This window comes from Podarcis pityusensis, assembly GCF_964106645.2.
Source record: "Podarcis pityusensis genome assembly, chromosome: 3".
NCBI lineage: Eukaryota > Metazoa > Chordata > Lepidosauria > Squamata > Lacertidae > Podarcis > Podarcis pityusensis.
Genome location: NC_138026.1, coordinates 67,259,823 through 67,281,977, shown reverse-complemented (window position 1 = coordinate 67,281,977; position 22,155 = coordinate 67,259,823). Strand labels below are relative to the sequence as shown.

General features: G+C 45.5%; 1 protein-coding gene across 4 annotated transcripts in view; it reads left to right on the top strand.

Moving 5' to 3' along the window:
- Positions 1-22,155, top strand: part of RGS17 (regulator of G protein signaling 17) — a 64,373-nt gene that overhangs the window by 25,543 nt on the left and 16,675 nt on the right. For 3 of the 4 annotated variants that reach the window (XM_080998424.1, XM_080998422.1, XM_080998423.1), the window contains exon 2: positions 16,029-16,172. The exons of the other annotated variant lie outside the window; for it this stretch is intronic. In XM_080998424.1, coding sequence (XP_080854550.1) covers positions 16,054-16,172 — 119 coding nt within the window. In that variant the 5' untranslated portion in view covers positions 16,029-16,053. The remainder of the gene's footprint in view (positions 1-16,028; positions 16,173-22,155) is intronic. 4 annotated transcript variants of the gene reach the window in all.

The following is a 22,155-nucleotide window of genomic DNA, read 5'->3' as shown; positions in this document are numbered from 1 at the left end:
GTTTCCGGATCACCTTCAAAGGTAGCCCCACATAGAGCGCATTGCAGTAGTCCAAGCGAGAGATAACCAGAGCGTGCACCACTCTGGCGAGACAGTCCGCAGGCAGGTAGGGACTCAGCCTGCGTACCAGGTGGAGCTGATAAACAGCTGCCCTGGACACAAAATTGACCTGTGCCTCCATGGACAGCTGTGAGTCCAAAATGACTCCCAGGCTGCGCACCTGGTCCTTCAGGGGCACAGTTACCCCATTCAGGACCAGGGAGTCTTCCACACCTGCCCGCCTCCTGTCCCCCAAAAACAGTACTTCTGTCTTGTCAGGATTCAACCTTAATCTGTTAGCTGCCATCCATCCTCCAACCACCTCCAGACACTCACACCAGACCTTCACCGCCTTCACTGGTTCTGATTTGAAAGAGAGGTAGAGCTGGGTATCATCCGTATACTGATGAACACCCAGCCCAAACCCCCTGATGATCTCTCCCAGCGGCTGCATGTAGATGTTGAAAAGCATGGGGGAGAGGACAGAACCCTGAGGCACACCACAAGTGAGAGCCCAGGGGTCTGAACACTCATCCCCCACCACCACTTTCTGAACACGGCCCAGGAGGAAGGAGCAGAACCACTGTATAACAGTGCCCCCAGCTCCCAGCCCCTCTAGACGGTCCAGAAGGATGTTATGGTCGATGGTATCAAAAGCCGCTGAGAGATCCAGCAAAACTAGGAAACAACAAGATGAAAGCCCTAATAAAGTATACACTTTCAGCAAAGACCCGTATACCCAGCTGGGAAAGCCTGTCAGAAAGTGCAGACAGTGGGTGCCTGTCATATCTTGATAGGAATGCTATTCCACAGAACTGGAGCAGTATAGTGGGAATTGATGAGCACTCACATGAATAAGTTTGCCACACTCTCACTGCATGTGGATGCAGAAGGTTACGCAGACACTGAAGACCACCATAATAAGTATGTCCAGCAACCTATTCACTCCAGCAGACACAGAATAAATCCAAAATGGATGACCAAAACCAGATCCCTTCTCTCCCTGCCCAGGGAGAAAGGCTTATAATGTTCATTTGATTTCAGTCTTCACTAATACATTTTCCATGATCCAATAAGGAAGAAAATTGCAATTCTCTAACTGTAAGACTTCTGCAGCAAGAAGCACGGCTGCAGCAGGAACTAAAATTGTCCCCAGACCTCCAGTTTATCTGGTGTATTCCTGAGTACAGCCTTTAGCTTTTAAAGAATGCTCAAATGTGGTTCATGTTCCTGTGCGTTCGCTCTGTATTCAGATATTTAGATTATATTATTATTATTTATCAATAAAAATTCATCAGATTGCAACACAAAGAAAAAACTTGTATTACCCTGAAACACCTTGTTCTCAAGTGAAACAAATTATGGAGACAAGTTTTGAAAGAAATTGCTGTCCACTTGCCTTCTTTCGCTTTGGATAGAACTAAAGCTTACTGCAAACAAGTGGCTGCATCTCTGGTCCTCTACCTCCTCCTCCTCCCTCCACTGTGACTTCCACTACTACAAAATATGTAATGTAACATCACCATACTACATGCTTCCTGAATTTCGCTCCACTCCACTGGCTGTTGCTTGTTGTGGAGGCAGAGAAGCACACAGTGAAATCACTTTACCTTTTTTGTGATTTACCAAAGGAGAGAGGAAGAAGAGGCATGGGCTGCTCTTTTGGGGAGCAGTCATACTTTGAAATGGGGGACAAATTTGCTTCAGTTCATATTTAGGAACAAAGCGATCTAATTTGCACTATTTCTGAAACAATCCGCAAATCAAAACACAGACAACCTCTGAATTTTTTTCAGTGCAGTTCACCAGGTATGTGCAAAAATGTATATGCTAGGGCAAATACGTGCCTAAAATGCATGTATTTGTTGATGAAAATTGTATAGGAACAGCTTTTCAAAAATACGTACACTAGGCAAAATTGCATGCAGAAATGTGTACATCACGAGAACTTAAGAAGGGCTTGCTGGATTGGGGCAGTTACCCTTCTAGTCTGTCAATCTGTTCTCACAGTGGGTAACCAGATGCCTGTGGGAAGTGCACAAGCAGGGCTTGTGGGCACGAGCGCTCTGTCCACCTGTGATTGCCAGCAGCTGGTGCTCAGAGCCATGCTGCTTCCAGCAGTGGAGACAGAGCATAGCCGTTGTGGCTAGCGATTAGCACTTAAATGCTGGCAATGGCTTTCTAAAAATAAATCGCAAACTGATGGGGAATATCAGAACTGAACTTAAGCTTCGGAAAATGAAACATGAGAGAAACCTCAATTAATTCTCTGTTATCCATATGACATTCTTCTCCAAATCATTGCCTTCCCACACTCTCTCCTCCTCCCTCGGTCTGGATTTTCTCTCAGTCGTCTCCTTTTCAGTGCATCCCTCGTATGAGAGAATCCAGACTGCGGGAGGGGAAAGTGTGAGGAGGCAGCTATTTGGAGAACATCATATGGATGATGGAGAATTAATGGGGGTGCAGGAAGCTTGCTGTTCACATTAAACAACAGTAAGGATAAGTCCGTAGTAAAATTTATGTTTGCGGTGTTGCAAGTTTTCCACTTGACAAGCCTTTCTCTTCTGACGATTATCAACTGACGTTTTTGCAGCTGCAAATAAAGTTGTAACAGGCTGAACTAAAATGGAACTTGCTCCTGCTCTAATGCTAAACACATTTGTGTAGAAATAAGCAAGATTTTGTTGTTAAAAAAAAAAAAGATAATATGTTTTAAACGTTAAGTAATATATTGAGTGTCTACAACCATGTATGTGCCTAGCTGGCTGTCTCCCTAAGTATGAAATGTTGCTGTTTTTATAAAAGGAAGGAAGGAAGGATACTTCAGCAACCAGTGTCAGCCCCATTAGCTCCTGGCATGCTCATACTGGCCCAGTTGCTGACACTGGTCCTATTTGCTGCTGTCCCCATCTTCTTCCATTCTCTTGGAATTTGGGGTTTTGGATTTCAACCATGAGGTCTAGCCTTAGCTGCATCACTGGGCTGTGTTGTTGATGCAACTGGGCTGATAACTCAATTAAGCCATGCATGGATGGCTAGTTAGAGAAGAATGTGGCTGAAGATGCTCACTTGGATAGGATGCCCATTGGAATGCACATCACATTGAAAGTGACATGGTGGAGGAGGAAGATAGCTGCATATTGGTGCACATCTAGAAATGCAATGTGATATAAAAAGTAAAGGTAAAGGGACCCCTGACCATTAGGTCCAGTCGTGGCTGACTCTGGGGTTGCGGTGCTCATCTCGCTTTATTGGCCGAGGGAGCCAGTGTACAGCTTCCAGGTCATGTGGCCAGCATGACTAAGCCACTTCTGGCGAACCAGAGCAGCGCATGGAAACACCGTTTACCTTCCTGCCGGAGTGGTACCTATTTATCTACTTGCACTTTGACGTGCTTTCGAACTGCTAGGTTGGCAGGAGCAGGGACCGAGCAACGGGAGCTCACCCCATCGCGGGGATTCGAACTGCCAACCTTCTGATCGGCAAGTCCTAGGCTCTGTGGTTTAACCCACATCGCCACCCACATCCCCCGCAATGCAATGTAGTTGTTTGCTATTTGCAGTGCACGACTTTCAGTGACCTGTTCAGGTGCTCTCTAACTAGTTATACATAAAGTACATAGGCTTGAAATAGATTGCGGCAAAGGTCTGAAAATACTGCAGGACATGAAATCAGCAAGGCAAGGCAAAGAATGGTTGCTTGGGCAAAGAGAATATGTTCCCTTCTCATCTACTGCCTCACTGAGAATGAAGGCAATGGGAGGACTTTGCCCTTTTGTGATATTGCCACAAAGCCCAATCTGATTGGTTATATGGCACTGTGAGGTCATCAGGCTCACTACATGATGTCTGATTGGCTTGGATCATGCACTGAAATAGAGATCATCCCTAAAAATGGCCATGAAACTGTGAATGTGGGCAGTGGGAGGGGAGGGAGATTGCAAAAAGCCACTATGGTGTATGAGGCTTCCTTCCCCTTAGAAGTCCACTTCTCAAGACAGAATATCAAACCTCGTGAAAATTTAGCACAGCACTATTTTAACTGTTAAATTAGTCAGTGAAATGTGAACCAATTCTAAAATGTCAGATTCACCTGAACTTGGAGAGAGAAATTATATTTCTGAAATCCAAACTTAAATTGCCCCAGCCTTCCCTATAAAAATGTAGCAAGTTAAATAGGAGTGAAACTGTGAGAACACAAGTCCTCTAATAAATGCAAGACGTTTTATTTGAATTATAAAAAGGACGCCATAGACCCGCTGTGTTTGTTCTATTAAGATTTAGTGTTCTAAAATACAGGACATGCAGCGTTTTCTATGTAGCTGTGATGTCCTGGAACAACAGAAAATACTTTAGAAGAATGCAAAATCCATTAGAAGCAGGAACATTTGGCAACCTGTAGTCTGGGAGTAATCTAGCTAGCTGTTACTCTGTCTTGATTGGAGCTATCACTCACTTGTAGTTCAGCTACCTCCCTGAAGGCCTAAAAGGTAGCTTTGAAACATAGTTTCTTCTTATTCCAGTATTCTTGATAGGCAGCAATAGTAAGATACCAGTTTAAACTGGAAAGCTGCCTTATACTAGGTTAGGCTATTCATCCATTTATGTATTGCCCATACCTATTGGCAGTGGTTATCTCCAGGAAGCCAGGCAGAGAACTTTCCCATGACCTCTAGTGGAGAAATTAGAGACTGAAACTGGGGCATTCAGCATGTGCTGGGTCACCAAGCTATGGTAGGGTTGCCATACATCCAGAATTTCCTGGACATATCCAGAATACTGCAGTCGGAAGCAGCGTCTGGGCAGAAATCACTAAAATGTCCAGGAAAATCCAGCCATATAGCAACCCTATGGTTCCTTTGCAATTACAGTCAAAGCTTGGTTGTCAAACGTAATCTGTTCCGGAAACCAATTTGGCTTCCGAAATGTTTGACAACTGAGGTTGCAGGAGCTTCCGGTACTCAAGCAGAAGCCGTGTCGGGCATTCAGCTTCTGAAAAACATTGGATAAGAGGAGTGCTCAACATCAACCCTGCTGTGTGTGAATCCCTTGCAAACAACCACAGTGCTTGGAGACAGGCAGTTAGGTTGTGTATCTATAGCAGTGACCAGAGTAGGAATGGCTGCTGGGAGGAGCACAGATAGAAGAAATGCCATGGTGCATCTGCAGCAGCACAACTGGATGCCTTCATCTGCCCCGGCTGCAATAAAACATGTCTCTTCTATATCAGTCTCTATAGCTACAGCAAGCGCTGCAACCTTCCAACAGTTTGACTTCACCTCCATAGGCGCAGTCCTCCATTATCTCCCAAGATAGATGGATGCCAACAAAGGGGGAATGCTCAGCCTCTAAAAAATAGGTGGGAAATCTTCAGGCTTCCAGATGTTGTTGGACTCCAACTCCCAGCAACTCCAGTCAGCATGGCCAATGGGAATTGTAGTACAGCAACATCTAGAGGGCAAGAGGTTCCTAACTCCTACTCTACTGATCTTCCAAAAAGTTGAAGAGACTTGTGAACTGACAATATACATTGCTGCATTTTCTATAGAAAGCTGTAGAAACTAACTTCTCCATTCCAGTTTTGGGAACCTGTATTCTGTTCAGCTATAAGTATTTCAGACATGCTGACCTAGCACTGAATCTGATTTATAGGAGAATCTGCGAGATAATTGACACTCTTGTCATAGTTTGTTCAGCAGTCTATGAAGACAACATTCTAAACAGCCTCATCTACTGATCTTGAGGGTCCTATTTGTCAAAATTAAGTGGATACGCTGACTTCCCCTGCCTTTGCAATTGGAGGAACTTCTTAATAGCTTCCTGTATAATAGCTCAGCTAAGGGATTGCAAATTTGTGCTAATACTCAGGGTAAGATTAGAGAGCTGGGAATTGCACAGATCTGACAAGCCACAATATTTATGTGCTGTAATTTCAATGTGCCCACAGGATTTAAAGGACGAAGGTTTGAGTTTGAATAGCCCATTCTTAATATACATCTTTGGAGTATGAGATTAGTCAGTAGTGGTGCAATAAACAGAAATAGGCTAGAGTTAGTCATGGAATTAGATCACTGGAAAGCAGCTTTGGAGTTTCTTCATCTCCTTAAACATCACTAAAGCAAGAGATACTACATATTTTTGAGGTGTGTATAAAGAAAGGAAGAGGAAAGGCATCGGTTGTCCCCAAGAGGTTTCTGAACACTTTTATCGGAACAACTTGAGGGATACTGAATTTGACTACAACAGCAGGTTGTCACTGCATCTTAATATGGAAACCATGAAACTGAACGTTTGCAATGCTAAGCCCTGTTGAATTAAAATTAAAAAGCCTTCACCTAGTCCAGGAAGAGCATATTGCACAGTGTCAGATGAGCCTTCCTGGGAAGGGCATTTCGCATGTGGGGTAACACAACTGAGAAGGCCTCTGGTCATCATCTAATTTTGGAATGTGACAGAACTCAGAGGAGCCTCAAATAATCAATGTAATGTCTGCTGAGCAGGTGCAAAGAAAAGTTGAAGCTTGGTTTTGCCTCTCCTGGTAGCTGTCAGTGCATTAGGTCCAAAGACGTCTCTTAATAAGATTTCACTTGTGACTTTTTTTTAGTAGATACAGTAAGTATGGAATAAACCCAGTCACATGGGTGGGGTATAAGTAATAATAATAATAATAATAATAATAATAATTCCATTAACATGTGCTGTGTATGTGCCTGACTCTCTGCACCAATGAGAAGGAGAAGAATCCCTTTTGGGTTTTCTGCAATACAAACTGGAAAATTTGCGGATTCTTTGTAACTAAGTATCGTGCCCCAATTTAGGGCATTTAACAGATTAAGCGGCGACTTTCTGTTTCTTTACATTTCTTATCATTTTCTCCCCAAATGTATCTCTAGAAGATCATGGTTTTATATGCTGGTTAGTAAACCAAAATTAAGCCAAATTTTCCCAGTTCAGATGTAATAGGAAATGATGAATTCATTAAACAAACCAAGATAAAAGCAGCAAAGCTGGCACACAAGGGGAGGATTAAGGAGAAATCCCATGATTATTCTTGACTTTGTCATGGCCTGTTGGTTTTCTTTGTAGTAGATGGTTGCAATGGAACCTCTTTCTTACCTGGCTAAAGGAAAAGACTGAGCAGTGCCAGCTACAGCCACGTATTCATTTGCATGAAATCTGGGTATCCTGCTCAGCTTCGTTAGTGTTCAAAGTCAGCACACAACAATTTAACCGCGACAAGCATGTGAATTACCCAGAGCAGTCTCTGTGATGAGCATACCTTGTTTTGATACTCCCCACCCCCGAAAGCTTTGAACTTAAAGATGATAGAGATATATGCCTTGAATAATCACAACAAATTTTGTAGTCCTTCACATTCATTAGCTTCAAAGGAATACAAAATCACAGGAGTCTGTTTTATTTGCAGCATACACTTCAAAATTCAAATTGATTTATAAGTTTAAAAAAAAGTAGCAGCAAGAAAAAGGGAAAATAGTTAAAACTTGTAAGCGTTTCATGTAGAGAGCTGGAAGTGAAAATATGCTACAGAGTAATCTGTGATCTCTCATTCTCACCTTTCCAATCATGAAAGAGTGTCAAGATTTTCAACAGATACATATGCTCCTTTATTTACCGCTAAATCTTACTGAGTTCAAAGACTATCTCCAGGTAAATATGCAAGGGATTAGTTTTCTCCAACTTGATTGCTGTGTTACTTGAAAAATGTGATATTTCATATTCACCTCACAAAGGTGTAATGGCCAGGGTGCCCTGTGTGGAGAGACTGGTTGTTAAGCCACTTTGAGAACTGTAGCTCTGGGAGGAGTATAGGGGTCTCCTCACAACTTTCAACACCCTTAACAGGCCTCTCTTGCTAGATGGCAGGAGGGAGGGCGCACTGGGTTTAGACAAATCTCTATGCCTCAGGCAAAAGTGGAATGCCTGAAACTTGTGGTCATTGCACTTTGTTGGGGGGAAATCTCGATGGCTTGGTATTAGACTGATTTAAAATGGGTAGAGAACTTTAGTTAGGCCCAAAAGATGCTCTGAAATTGGATGATGCAGTTATGCTGCCAAAGCTAAACAGGCTTGAGCAGGAATACTTACTGATTTGAGCTTTCTGGAGGTCAAATGGGGCACAAGTGTAATAAACAGAGGACTGTAACCATAATGGAAGTGGATGGAGGGGGTCAGCGGAGGGTAGGTGCAGTTCTGTGTGCCGATAAAATGCAGGTGATAGGGTGTATTTAGATAGGATTCTTTAGATGATTCACTATCCCGGTCCTGGATTTGTGTAATGGAAGTGTATAGAAAGTAAATCATATAATGGAGGTGCTTTCTAGTCGGCAAGGCAATTGCTCAACTCAGAAATTGTCTGTAGCACTTTGCTAGTCATAGAGTTGTGCCTAGTTATGTGAAAGTCTGAGAATGTGCATGGATACGAGGAGGAAGCAAACATTCCTGGTGCCAGGTGTGGATCTTCCAAGGTCCCATCCCAAGGCATTGCTGTGTGAGCATGGGAAAAAATTTTTTTGCTAATTACTTCTGTGGGCAGAGTGCAGTCTGTGATAATTAATTCTCCCTAAATATGGTAACAAGCTTCTGTGGGGCTTCACTTTATGGCGAACCAAGCCTCAGGAGATAGCTTGTGGTTTAATTATAAAAGAAATCACGCGACTCTTTTGGCCTGTGAATAATAATAATGATAATAAAACTTTTCTCTTGCTTGTTTCTGTTGTTTAACATTGACCATTGTTGGCACAATTGAATGATTGACTTGCTAAGTGAAAACAGCAGCACAATATTTAATGAAGGGTGGTGTTGTCATCAACAACAGTATAGAGGCTTGTGCTTCTCTGTTGCGGTTTCCAGTGTTTTGGGTGTTAATGAGTCTTAAGTAAATAGTCAAGCTGTGGCATAGAACTTCATCTCTAAGTTAGAAATCATATGCAAACTTACCTAGGTGCAAGTCTTGTTGAATTCAGAAGGAGTTATTTCTTTGTATAAGTATGCATATGTTTGGGCTTCCTGAGGAGGTTATTTTCTCCTCTGTCCCACTGCTAAATTTTGTAGATTTCATTAATCGAGTTGCAGAGGTTTCAAAATAACAACTCTCAGAGAGAGAAATGCCTACCCTGCCATGAGAAAAATGTGGTATTTTTGTGCATCGACTTCAAGATTCAGCTCAGACCCTAATCTGGCTTTACCAATAACAGTTCAGCTCAGTGGAAATCGCTTCAGATGCTGCTCAATTCAGCTTAAGGTTCCAGGCCAAGTCTGCTTCAGGAAAAACAAAGTTTCATTTCACTGCCCCGCTCCCGCCCCCCCATTGATGATTTCAGAATTTTTAAAAATGGGTATTGCTTTTTCCCCTTTTGGGGAGAAGTGAATGGAATTTTCAGGCATAGTGGATAAAGCCGGCCAAATTATAATAAAGTAAGTCTTGAGGTTTCTGAACTGGGCACCTTAACAGTTTGATTTTATATATATAAGAGAAAATGTCTAACATTTTTACAAAGCCATTCCAATAAGCAGAACAGATAACACAGAATTAAATATATTACTGTTATGTACTGAGTTGAATAGGATCCAAACTGTAGCAGTCTGATTGGTCCTAGAACAATAGGATCCAAAAGGCAGCAGTCTGATTGGTCCTAGAACAATAGGATTCAGAATGCAGCAGTCTGATTGGTCCTAGAACAATGCAGCAGTATGATTGGTTGGCAGGAACCACCCAATCCTGCTCCAGATAGAAGTGAATCCACAACCTGATTGGCTTACAGTAGAATTCCAGAATTAGCCAATCATGTGCAGCCCATTGTGTAAATAATGTATATAAAGCAGATACTGTGAGGGGACATTTATTCATTCCTCCTCACCACTATGAGCTGAATAAAGAGCATGAAATCACTTTGCGACTCTGAGTATATTTCACTGGCGACGAAGGTGGGATCCCGCTGAGCTGACTGCCACACACAGCACCGCAGCACCGCCAACTGCCGCACCGCTGCCTCGCACCGTGTATCCAGGCTTCAGCTCCGGGGCACAAGGAACTCAGAATGGCAGCCAACAGCAGCTTCTCGCCATTCAACCCAGCATCTGGAGACTGGGAAGCGTACGCCTCCCGTTTCACCTTCCTCCTAGAAGCCAAAGGGGTCACCGACGAAGAAGACGCCAAGAAGAGGGCGATATTCTTCAGCGTCTGCGGAGAGGAGACGTTTGAAATCGCCCGGGCTCTCCTTGCGCCTGAAGACGTCGCTACTGTTCCATACAAAACAATAATGGAACAGCTGAAGGGGCACTTTTCGCCGCAGCCCTCAGTGGTGGCTCGTCGAAATGCCTTCTACGCAAAGCGGCAAGCCCCTGGGGAAACCATAACTGGGTTTGTGACCTCTCTCCGCCAAGCCGCCCGGTTCTGCAACTTCTCAGAGCTGGAGAACATGCTTCGTGACCGCCTCGTCGGTGGCCTGAAGGATGAGAAGCTGCAACGACGCCTCTACGCTAAGAAGGACCTAACGTTCCAGGTCGCTCTGGAGGAGGCCCTGGCAACAGAAGCTGCCGAGAGGTCGACCCAAGAGGCACGGCCGAGCCTGCCATCCCAACCGAGGGTCCACCATGAAGACCTCACCGACGACTCAGGATCCGACAGGGAGGAGGTGCACCGAGTACAGCAGCGCACTCAAGCAGCGCACAGACCACAGCTGCCTCGACGAGAAGGAGGGAACTGCGCAAGCTGCGGGGAGAGTCACGAGAGGAGGACCTGCCGTTTCCGCAACGCAGAGTGCAGGCAGTGCAGAAAATCGGGACACATCGCCCGGGTGTGTCGGGCTCGGCCCACCCGACACCAGGCATCAGATGACCAATCCAAGAGCCCCAGGTCCCGGGGCCCAACGCACCAAGGCAACTCGACGGAGCTCACGGACTTCCAGGTATACCAGTTGCCCCACCCCAACGTAGAGAAAATTTATGTAGAGGTACAGATAGAGGGGGCCCCATGCCGCATGGAGCTTGACACGGGTTCAACTCTATCCATAATCTCGGCAAGGACCTTAAGGAAACTGTGTCCCACTGGGGGTCCCAAACTCAGGCCGGCCCCATTCACCCTCCGGGACTTCCAGAAACGTAAGGTCCCCACAATGGGGGTGGGGACCTTCAGGGTGCAATACCGAGGGCGGACGCGGCAACTGGACTTGCTTGTGGTCAAGGGCCCCTACATTAGCTTACTGGGATTGGCATGGTTTGGACCACTGGGGCTAGCTGTCACCGGGGTGAACCACACTAGCTTACAAGTGGACGTGGACGCCATATGCAAGGAATTTCCAGGGGTTTTCGATGGGAAATTGGGACAGTATACGGGCCCCCCCATTGCGCTACAGCTTGACCCCGCAGTACGACCGGTCAGGCTCAAGGCCCGCCGGGTCCCGTTCGCCTTGAAACCCCGTATAGACGAGGAATTGGACCGACTCGTAGAGCAAGGAGTGCTGGAGCCGGTGCCTAATGCTCCCTGGGAAACCCCAATCGTCACACCCGTCAAGCCTAATGGTTCGGTCCGCATCTGCGCAGACTACAAATGTACCATAAACAAGGCCCTCACGGCCCACGCATACCCAGTGCCAGTGGTCAGCCATGTCCTTGCCACCCTGGCTGGGTCGAAAATTTTTGGCAAGCTGGACTTGGCCCAAGCATATCAACAGCTGCCAGTAGATGAGGCCACAGCAGAGGCACAGACGATTGTGACGCACAAAGGAGCGTTCAGGGTAAAGCGGCTGCAATTCGGTGTCAGCGTGGCACCAGGCATATTCCAGAATATAATGGACTCTCTCCTTAAAGGGATTCCTGGCGTCACCCCCTTCTTCGATGATGTGTTGATTGCCGGCCCCACACCAGAGGAGTTTGAGGACCGCCTCCGCACCGTTCTGCACCGTTTCCAGACGGCGGGTCTCAAGGTGAAGCGGGAAAAATGTCTACTAGGAGTGCCTCAGGTGGACTTTCTGGGATTTATGGTGGACGCAGAAGGGGTCCACCCGACTGGGGACAAGGTACGGGCCATTTGTGATGCCCCAGCGCCCAAGAGCAAGACTGAACTTCAGGCCTTCTTGGGGCTATTGAACTTTTACCATTCCTTCCTTCCCCACAAGGCGGCGGTAGCGGAGCCCCTACACAGACTCCTGGACAAGCGGGCCCCTTGGGTGTGGGGCCAGCGCCAGGAGGCCGCATTCCAGGCAGTCAAGGACTTGCTTGTCTCAAACTCGGTCTTGGCACACTTCGACGAGAGGCTGCCGGTGGTGCTAGCATGCGACGCCTCACCCTATGGCATTGGAGCTGTCCTGGGGCACCAACTCCCGGATGGAAGAGAGGTACCGGTGGCGTACTTTTCCCAGACACTCAACACAACCGAGCGGAACTACTCGCAAATCGACAAGGAGGGTCTGGCAATCGTAAAGGGAGTAAAAAAATTCCATGATTTCTTGTACGGGCGGCCCTTCACCGTGGTGACTGACCACAAGCCGTTGCTTGGCTTGTTTGCCCCCGAAAAGCAGACCCCCCAAGTGCTGTCTCCTCGCGTCCTCAGGTGGTCAATTTTCCTTGCCAGCTACCAGTATGCACTGATTCACCGACCTGGGAAGGCGATGGGCCATGCGGACGCCCTCAGCAGGCTACCACTACCGGAAACAGGCCCTGACCCAGCACCTGCACAAGAGGTTATGAGCCTGGAGCTGCTTCCCGACCGCCCCATTCAGGCACAAGAAGTTGCACACCATTCCAAGAAAGATAGGGTCATCTCCCGGGTCCTGGACTGGGTGTGGAGGGGATGGCCCAGCAGCAGCCCCGGGCCAGAATTCGCCGGCTACACAACCTGCAAACATGAACTGTCGGCCCACAAGGGGTGCCTGTTATGGGGAAGCAGAGTCGTTGTTCCCCAGCCCCTCTGCAAAAGGGTCCTCACAGCCCTACACGAGACACATCCAGGGGTAGTAAGAATGAAGGCCCTTGCCAGGAGTTATGTGTGGTGGCCGGGGATCGATGGAGAGATAGAGGCCTGGGTCAAACACTGCCAGGCCTGCCAAGAATCCCGCCCAGATCCCCCAAGGGCCCCAGTCCAGTCCTGGGAGTCCGCCCGAGCACCATGGTCACGCCTGCATGTGGATTTCGCTGGCCCCTTTCAGGGGAAAACATTCTTCATAGTGGTGGACTCCTACACCAAATGGCTGGAAGTCGCACTGGTACCGTCCACTTCCACGTCCGCAGCCATCCGGGTACTACGCAGGCTGTTTGCAACCCACGGGCTCCCTGACACTCTCGTCTCAGACAACGGGACTGCATTTACGTCAGGAGAATTCCAAACCTTCACAGCGCAGAACGCCATCCGCCACATCCGTTCGGCGCCGTTCCACCCTGCCACCAATGGCCAAGCAGAACGCATGGTGCGGACCACCAAGGACACCCTTCGCCGCATGACGCAAGGGGACTGGGAGTACCGCCTTGCCACATTCCTTCTAGCACAGCACAGCACCCCCAGCTCAACGACTGGCCGGAGCCCCGCTGAACTACTAATGGGTCGGCGCCTTGCAATCAGATTGGACCGCCTTCACCCCGATAGAGCTCAGGATGAGATAGTGGTGGGGGAAGGCAGGAACCCCCGGACCTTCGAGGCCCAGGACCCAGTGTACGCAAAGAATTTTGGGGCAGGCCCAGCATGGGTACCCGCCACAATCACCAGGGTCACTGGCCCCGTGTCGTACGAGGTGCTAACGGATGGGGGGCAATGCTGGCGCCGCCACTGCGACCAGATACGGCGACGATTCCCGGGAGAAAACCAGGAGGAGGACAGGTCAGAGGAGTCCCAAGGGAACAGCGGGGCAGTGAGGCCCATAGAGCAGGAGGGGCCAGCAGGAGAGGCAGAATCAGTAAATACAGAGAGGACCCGTGAGGCCGAAAGGACACCGGAACCAGAACCACGACTGAGCGAGCCGGTTGCACCAGACCAAACAGCCGCATCACAGCCAGCATCCTTGGAACACGAGCCAGAACCCGGAGCCCGGACCAGGGAACACCCCAGGCCACAACGCACACGTAGGCCGCCGGCATACCTTGAGGACTATGAATGCGACCTCCCGGGCAGGACTGGAACTTAGAGGGGAGGGGTGTTATGTACTGAGTTGAATAGGATCCAAACTGTAGCAGTCTGATTGGTCCTAGAACAATAGGATCCAAAAGGCAGCAGTCTGATTGGTCCTAGAACAATAGGATTCAGAATGCAGCAGTCTGATTGGTCCTAGAACAATGCAGCAGTATGATTGGTTGGCAGGAACCACCCAATCCTGCTCCAGATAGAAGTGAATCCACAACCTGATTGGCTTACAGTAGAATTCCAGAATTAGCCAATCATGTGCAGCCCATTGTGTAAATAATGTATATAAAGCAGATACTGTGAGGGGACATTTATTCATTCCTCCTCACCACTATGAGCTGAATAAAGAGCATGAAATCACTTTGCGACTCTGAGTATATTTCAATTACACAGTTAAAATAATTATTAAAACCAGGTACTTTATCAAATAAGAGTTTGCTCCCCTGAAGAATTTAACTGATATTTCCCCACAAACTTTTCCTTTTCAAATTGTCACTTTTTCAGCAGTGTATTGTTTCTGAATGCCATAATTCCTTGTGAAGAAATTCACAGAGTTAACCAGTTTTAACTTTATTGTATAGATAGATATGACATATCCAGCAGAATTCAACATATCAGTGACCTATGGTGCTTCGCCAGGGCTTGCAATATATGTTTTCTGCTTGCAATAACAAAAACCAGCGAGACTGGCAAAGATCCGGCAGGCAACATAGTGAGATGCAATGAGGTACATTGATTTTATTTTTCACAAATTGTTTCAGGCTCACAATCAAATAGTGAAAGTAGTATTGTCCATGTTGCGTGGGTACAATATCTACTTTTATATGAACCCAGAAGAGTGGCCACTTAAGCACTGCAAAAAAAGAAAAAGAAACCACCAGGAAATATATTACCAAAAAAGGCGAAAACTAGAACACAAATTTGCCTTAGCTAATTTACATGTCTAAGTGCAAATTTATTAATAATTTTATAAATGAGATAGAATACATCTCATCATAGTGTGGAAGACTGACCAGGTGCTCGCCAATAAAGGGCAACTTTCAGGCTCCTGCTCTCCATTCTTTTTTCTTTAAAACCAGGCTTGCTTTGGCCAGCCCTTCAAATAGAGGATGCTCCTCTGCAAAGTAAGGCATATATTGCCACACTGTTTAGAGTAAAACAGGGAATACGTCTGTGTGTCTTCAGTGACATTCTTTCTCTGCAAAAAGAAAAGACGGAAAAGCTGTGATAGTCACATTGTCATTGGCATCTTAAACACTACCAAGTGCTATACAAACTGTGAAGTGCATGCCACTGAACATGGGTAACAAAAAGAGTTTCTTAAACCAAAGGAATATAAAACAGCAAGGTGGGATCTGTGAACATCTTTTAGGTGTTAAGCCTTGTGGCAAGCAACCCTGAAGCACTATCTCCCCAGACCCACACTTCAAAACCTTTCTGGCAGTGAAAGATGTCTGCCCTTCTCCCCACATCACTACAGAAAATATATTTGCTGGAGATGGAACCGGATTTCAGGAATGCACATTGAAGAGGGAGCCCTTCGAACTCCTTTCCCTGTCCTCCTGATTAAGTCTGGAGGCCATCTTTGCTTCCAGAAAGGTTTAGGGAGATGGAGACTTGGCAGGTGGAAATTTGCCCTGTCCTCATTACCTTCTGTGTAGCTTCTCTTCTGCACTCCTTCCTCCCACTTAGGGTCCCTGGGAATCCCACTTCACCTGAGACATGAAGTGGCAGACAGGATGCTTTGATTTGTATTTTGAAGCTGAAAGAGGGCACGAGCCGTTGGCGTCAATTTAGAAAGAGCACAAATTCAGGTTGTGTTTCCTTCATGTTCTTTTATGTCTGTGTTCTTGTAGCCACTGGGGTGCTGAAGTAGCTGAAATGAGAAAAAGGCAACAGCCACAAAATGAAGAAACATCTGCTGTGTCTCAAGCACCTGGAAACCAAAGGCCCAACAACACATGTTGCTTCTGTTGGTGTTGTTGTTGCAGCTGCTCATGGTATGTCACGCAGTCTATTTGATACCATAGCTAGCGCAGGTAAATGTCAACCCAAAGCCATCAGTTGTCAGGTTTAACGTAAAAAGCTGGGGGGGGGGGGCTTTTCTGTGCAATCAGGTTGTTGCGTGATAAATGCTCATTTGATTCTCATTGCTTGCACACAGACTTCATGTCTTCTCTCAACGTTGTGCTCATGTTGCACATTTTAAAAAAGAAAGTAATTGAACAATGTTTTGTGTTGAGGAAAATATGATTCCTAAGTCTCTGTGCATGCATGTGCTCACACAGACCTCCCTCCTGATAATGCAACCAGAGCGAAGCAAGAAGAGTGTTTGTGTGCATTTGCTTTTTGCATATAATTTGACCCCTTCAAAAGTTGTTCTAGGAGAACTGGCTTTCCCCTAACCAATTTTAAAAGATGGGCATTTGAAAAGACTTTCCAAATTTTATATCTATGAAAACTCCCAACTGTAGAAATATTTTTTAAAAAATGTAGCAAATATGTGCAAAAAAGTAGTTTTCTGATTATTTGGGGAAGCAGGGCATGGGGAAGAGAAAATGGGTGATGAGCTGTGCATTTTGAATTAATGGGAAACATGAACAAAACTGTCTTGTTTATTTCTACCTGATAATTTGACGAATAACCTACAGAATGTATTTATAGTCAGGATGCATTCAAATTCCACTGAGATCCTTCAACTGGCAAAGAGCCGTCATCTTAATGGGGATCAGGCCAGGAAATATTTGCTGCTCAGCTCTTCCTAAAAGAATCATCAGCTCAGGAAATATGAGACTGAAATTTAGTGTTTATTTTCCTGTTTTTAAAATAACCTCAGATAACCATGTGATCTTTCTAGGCTGGGATAGCCTGCCTAGGATGCCTGTCACAAAAGTGTATATATAAAACTTTTAATATAGCAATATTTATATGCATGTGAACAGCTCAGTGGCATCAACAGGGCTGCGGTTACAATACAGCTATTTACAAGCTTAGATGCTCTGGGTTTCCCATGTGTACACATCTGTCTAGAAATGCCAGTAGCTAAAATTTCATTGCAGGGATGCGGACCCTCAGCCCCATGAGCCAAATGTCATCTTCTGTGTCTTGGGAATCTCCCCAGACCAAACACCTTCACAAACCACACCCCTCACCAGCCCTGTCTTGCACCCTCCGTGAGTGTTTTTGCTTGGCTGAAATGTGTCCTTGGACTCTGATAACATTGATTACTTGCTTGGATGGAGGATAGAGAGGAATGCGTCAACGTGAAGAAACTGGGCTACCGTACCAAGACAAAATTTGCATTTGTTGCTCTGACCTGGCGCTGGCATATCGCCCCAGGAAAGCTACCAGAAGGGAATGTGACCCCCGGGCTAATTAAAAAGGTCCCCCGCCTTGCTGTAGTGTGATGAAGAAACAGACCCCAAGATGGAGCAATGGTGCCATTAGGGCAGAACCTTGAGACAGAAATCCAGAAGTGTATGAAGTGTGAATCGGGTCAGTTTGCTTAAAAATGCAGACCGAGCAAAATCCCCACACATCCCTGCCTGCAACTGTGTGATTTTATAAGCTTGAAAGAAACCATTATGCACAGAGAAGATTTCCTGCTCCATTATTCTGCCATTTCTCACCACACCGGTGGAGAAACCCTAGGGGAAGATGGTTTCCAAATATTTCAGGCCAATGGCACCTATGCCATTCGCCTTTGCAACCACTGTCTGTATCACCATTCATGTGTGCGAATCGTGCCTTGGATGTATAGGGAAGTCATCATGTGACTGTTTTCTCTCGTGGCCAAATGCAGTCCTCACACTGGCTACCAACTCACATCATCATCAACAACAACAATTTATTTATACCCCGCCCATCTGGTTGGGTTTCCCCAGCCACTCTGGGTGGCTCCCAAGAGAATATTAAAAACATGATAAATTATCAAACATTAAAAACTTCCCTGATAGTCAGGTAGTTGTTTATTTCTTTGACATCTGATGGGCGGGCACCACTACCAAGAAGGCCCTCTGTCTGGTTCCCTGTAACCTCACTTCTCTCAGTGAGGGAACCGCCAGAAGGCCCTCAGAGCTGGACCTCAGTGTCCAGGCTGAACAATGGGGGTGGAGACGCTCCTTCAGGTATACTGGGCCGAGGCCTAGAAGGGCACTTTGATGTCCATGCTATCTAGTCATGGACATCAAAGTGCTCTTCCAGGGTCAAGCCAAGTGTTCGTCTGGGAAGGGGGTGGGGAAATTGATTTTTATGAAGCTTTCTCCTGATTGCTTTTGCATGCTGGATAAGGAATAAAAAAGACTTTTTAAATATAGCTGAATATATAGGTGAATAATAGCAGTGGCAGCCAGTGTGGTGGGACAGGAATATGGAGCCACCCTCCCAACACTGACCTCACCTCAGCTTACCTGGATGCTGGGTTTCCACTGGTACCCATACAGTCCTAGCTTGGCAACATCCTTCCCCACTCTATACCCATCCAGGTAAGCTGCATCCCTCCCGATTTTGGCAGGGCAAGTCCACATCTCTGCCTCATCACACACACTGCTAGTAAATAGCAGGGATAATGCAAGCTCTTCTCTGTGTTACGCAAGTATCACCCATGGCTGTCAGCTAATAGAGTTATATTTTTGCTGCTCTTTAAAAGCAAGCTGAATTTATTTACATTATACTTCTCTGGGAACTTTTCTTAGCTTGAAGTCGTTCTCAGATGGTATTTAAAAACAATGTTGCCCTTGGCAAGACACCAAAACTCCACAGTCCCCATATGAGTATTTAGGATCTATGCATCAGCATTCGTTGCTTACATGCCCCCCAACCCAAGTCTTCAGTGTGTTTGTAAGTTGCAATACTGTCTGTCATCACAGATTATGTGCTGCGTTCTTGTGAGAGTTTGGGCAAGCCTGTTACAGCTTGCCTGCTTTAAAAAATAATAACGTTAGAAAGTTAGGATCAAAGTTGTGGTGGAAATGCCATTGCTTGCGATTCTTAGAATTAGATTGGACAAAAGTATGGAAAAAGAATGTAAGGAGAAACAGATTGGATGGCCTAATAACTTTTTCTTCCATCTCTAACATTTGCAGTGGAAGGGTTTTTTAAAAATTGGTTTTCTTTCAGGAAACAGGGAAAGATACAGCACAGATCTTTGAAGACCGAATTAATCAAATATATGATTCTAAAGGCTACTAAAATTACAGCAGCACATCCAACTGATACTAAGGGGGGACAATGATGAAGTTGCATCTTAACTCTTTACACAATGACTGCTGTGTCCATATAGAAACTCAGGTTGACTCCTGTGGCCATTTAGCTCCAGCAAAATAACAGTTGTGATTTTCATCTTAAATAAGCTCCTTGAATGGTGCAGGTGACCATGGAAATGACCATCATCATTTACACAGAACTTTCAATGTACATCCTGGTCTGCAAATAAAAAGTCCCTACCTGAAGGGTTTTCAATCTAAAATAGGCACAAGAAGCAACAGGGGAAAGGGAAGATGAAGGCAGAGGAAGAATGTGTGACTATTTCAATTACACATACTCTGGCTTAGTCTCCACCTTACCATAACTAAGCAGATGATCCAAAGGCTTCATGGGAAAGCTGAGCACAGCAGCACTAATGGTGGGGACTGTGGTTGCCATTTTCTCTGCAGATATCCATTTAGTGTGGCATTATCAAATGGAGTTGAAATGAATAACTGAAATGAATAACTAACTTTCACCCTCCCCCCCCCCCCAGCCGTAGTTGGATACAATCCATAGTGTCAGTCCAGGGCATTTGCAGGTGGAGCAAAGGCTGTCAAGAGGTGATTCATTGCCAGAACAGCCACATAGGTACCAGTGAAAATGAAAGCAAGCAACACCCCACTCTGCCCAACCGATGCACTTAAATTATCCCATTTTTCCACCTGCACATGGTGTGGGGACAGAGAATTTAGTGCATTTTGCAGCGGCATTTCCCCTTCCCTCCCAAAGCCCAAAGCCTCTTATAAAATCTGCTAAGGTCATTTTGATGCCCATTTTATAAATGAAGAATAAATAGTTTTTCCAGACCATGTAGGCTGCTGTTGGAAGCCAGTCACTTAACGTCCATGCCCAATACTCATCCCCTGGACCACACTGTAATTCCAGTGGATTGACGTGCATGCTTCTGTTCCCGGTAAAGGCTTGGAAGACCTTTGTACCCTTGAGCCGGAACCTTTTTAAAAGCACCAGTCATCCTTAAGGCTGCATCTGTTTGACTGGCACATTTCATGTCAGGTGATGTTTAGTTTTCGCTTTCACTGCAGCCAACATTTGAATCAGAATGAGGATTAAGCCTTTTGTTTGCACAGCAACTGATAGTTAAATACCCACACCTTTGTTCAGTGGATAGTAAATTTATGACATCAATCAAAGCGTTAGATATGGTATGAGAACAATTAGCTGTTTAAGAGAGGATGTGCCTCTTCTGTCATTTATGCCTCTTTAATAATAGGCATTAGGCCACGTGGTACCTATTAATACTGCAAGGTTTCTTAGCTGGGAATATAGACCTAAGAGTGGATGTTAAGGAATAAGCAAAAATGTCATTTTGTAGAAAGACAGACATCTCTTCTCATTAACTTTCTTCCTGCTGGTTAAGTAAGTTCACTGATGAATCAAGGTTTCATTTGCAGTGAACCTTCACAAAGTAAGGAAAGATTAGTCAGAGCCTCTCTAAATGTAACTAAGTGTGATCTACACATTTTGTTTTGTTTAAAGCATGATACGGTTATCCTAGAGGCTGTGCCATTTCTGGATGCAGATGGGGGTGCAGGTGGGACTGAATGCTCCTCCTCCTGGTCAGAAAACCTTTTGTCTCTGGAAAGCTAGGGTGCATGAAATAATGGTTGCTTACCTGCTTATTTTCTATGTACAGGGAAGTTTGGCATAAAACTGCTCTACCCCAGGATTATTTCACATGTTTACTTAATCTCTTTTTTAAAAAAACAAAGAAAAAGACATAATATTTGACTGGTGGGGCTTGCATTCAGTCTGGATACAAAGATCCAAGGAAAGAGAAGAGCCAAGGATACTTGTCTGCCTTAAGGGACAATGGAAGCTGATACAACTCACTCCCACAGGAGGCAATGATGGACAACAACTTGGAGGACTTTAATAGAGGAGGTTGTCAATGGCTACTAACCATGATTCCTGGGCTTTGTCTCCGCCGTCAGAGGCTTAATGCTTCTGAATACCAGTTGCTTAGGAGGGGAGAGTCATCTTGTGCTTGGGTCCTACTTGTGGGTTTCTCACAGGCATCTGGTTGGCCACAGTGAAAACAGAATGCTTAACTAGATGGGCCATTGGCCTGATCCAGTAGGCTCTTCTTATGGAGACTTCCCATCCCACTAAAAAAGGGAGGGAGGGAGAGAATTGCCCAACCTGCCCTCAGTTCCATCAAAAAATAGATAAGAAGGCATCCAGGTAGTGCAGCTGGGATATGGGAGGAACTCAGAGATGTAAAAACATACGCTGAAATGAGATACCCACAGTGAATTTTTACCTCCCTTAGCTCTTTCCTTTCCACCAATCCATTTTCTACTCAAGCTCTATCCACAAAACAATGCAAGAAAATGTATGCATGTGGTTGCATAGCCTGTGGGATTCTACGAAAGTTATTATGACCTTTGGTTTTAGCAAATAAAGTGTTGACTGACATTCAGAAGAAACCATGTGAGAATACCCTTGCCTGATATTTTAAAAATTTTGTTTATTTCAGCTGGCAAATTACTGCATTTGTATTAATATTACATCACTAGTTGTCTAAGAGAGGACCGTAGTCCATTCTTTAAAAATGAAAATAACTTATTTGACTATGCATTTATCTAGTCCTAAGAATCATTCAAGTCTCTTTTACCAACCTTTGAAGCAGATTGGAGCCATATTTTCATATGGATATGTCCTCCAAACCCTCAAATAAGATGACTCTCTCCCGTTAGACTTCTTTAGTTCAGGTGT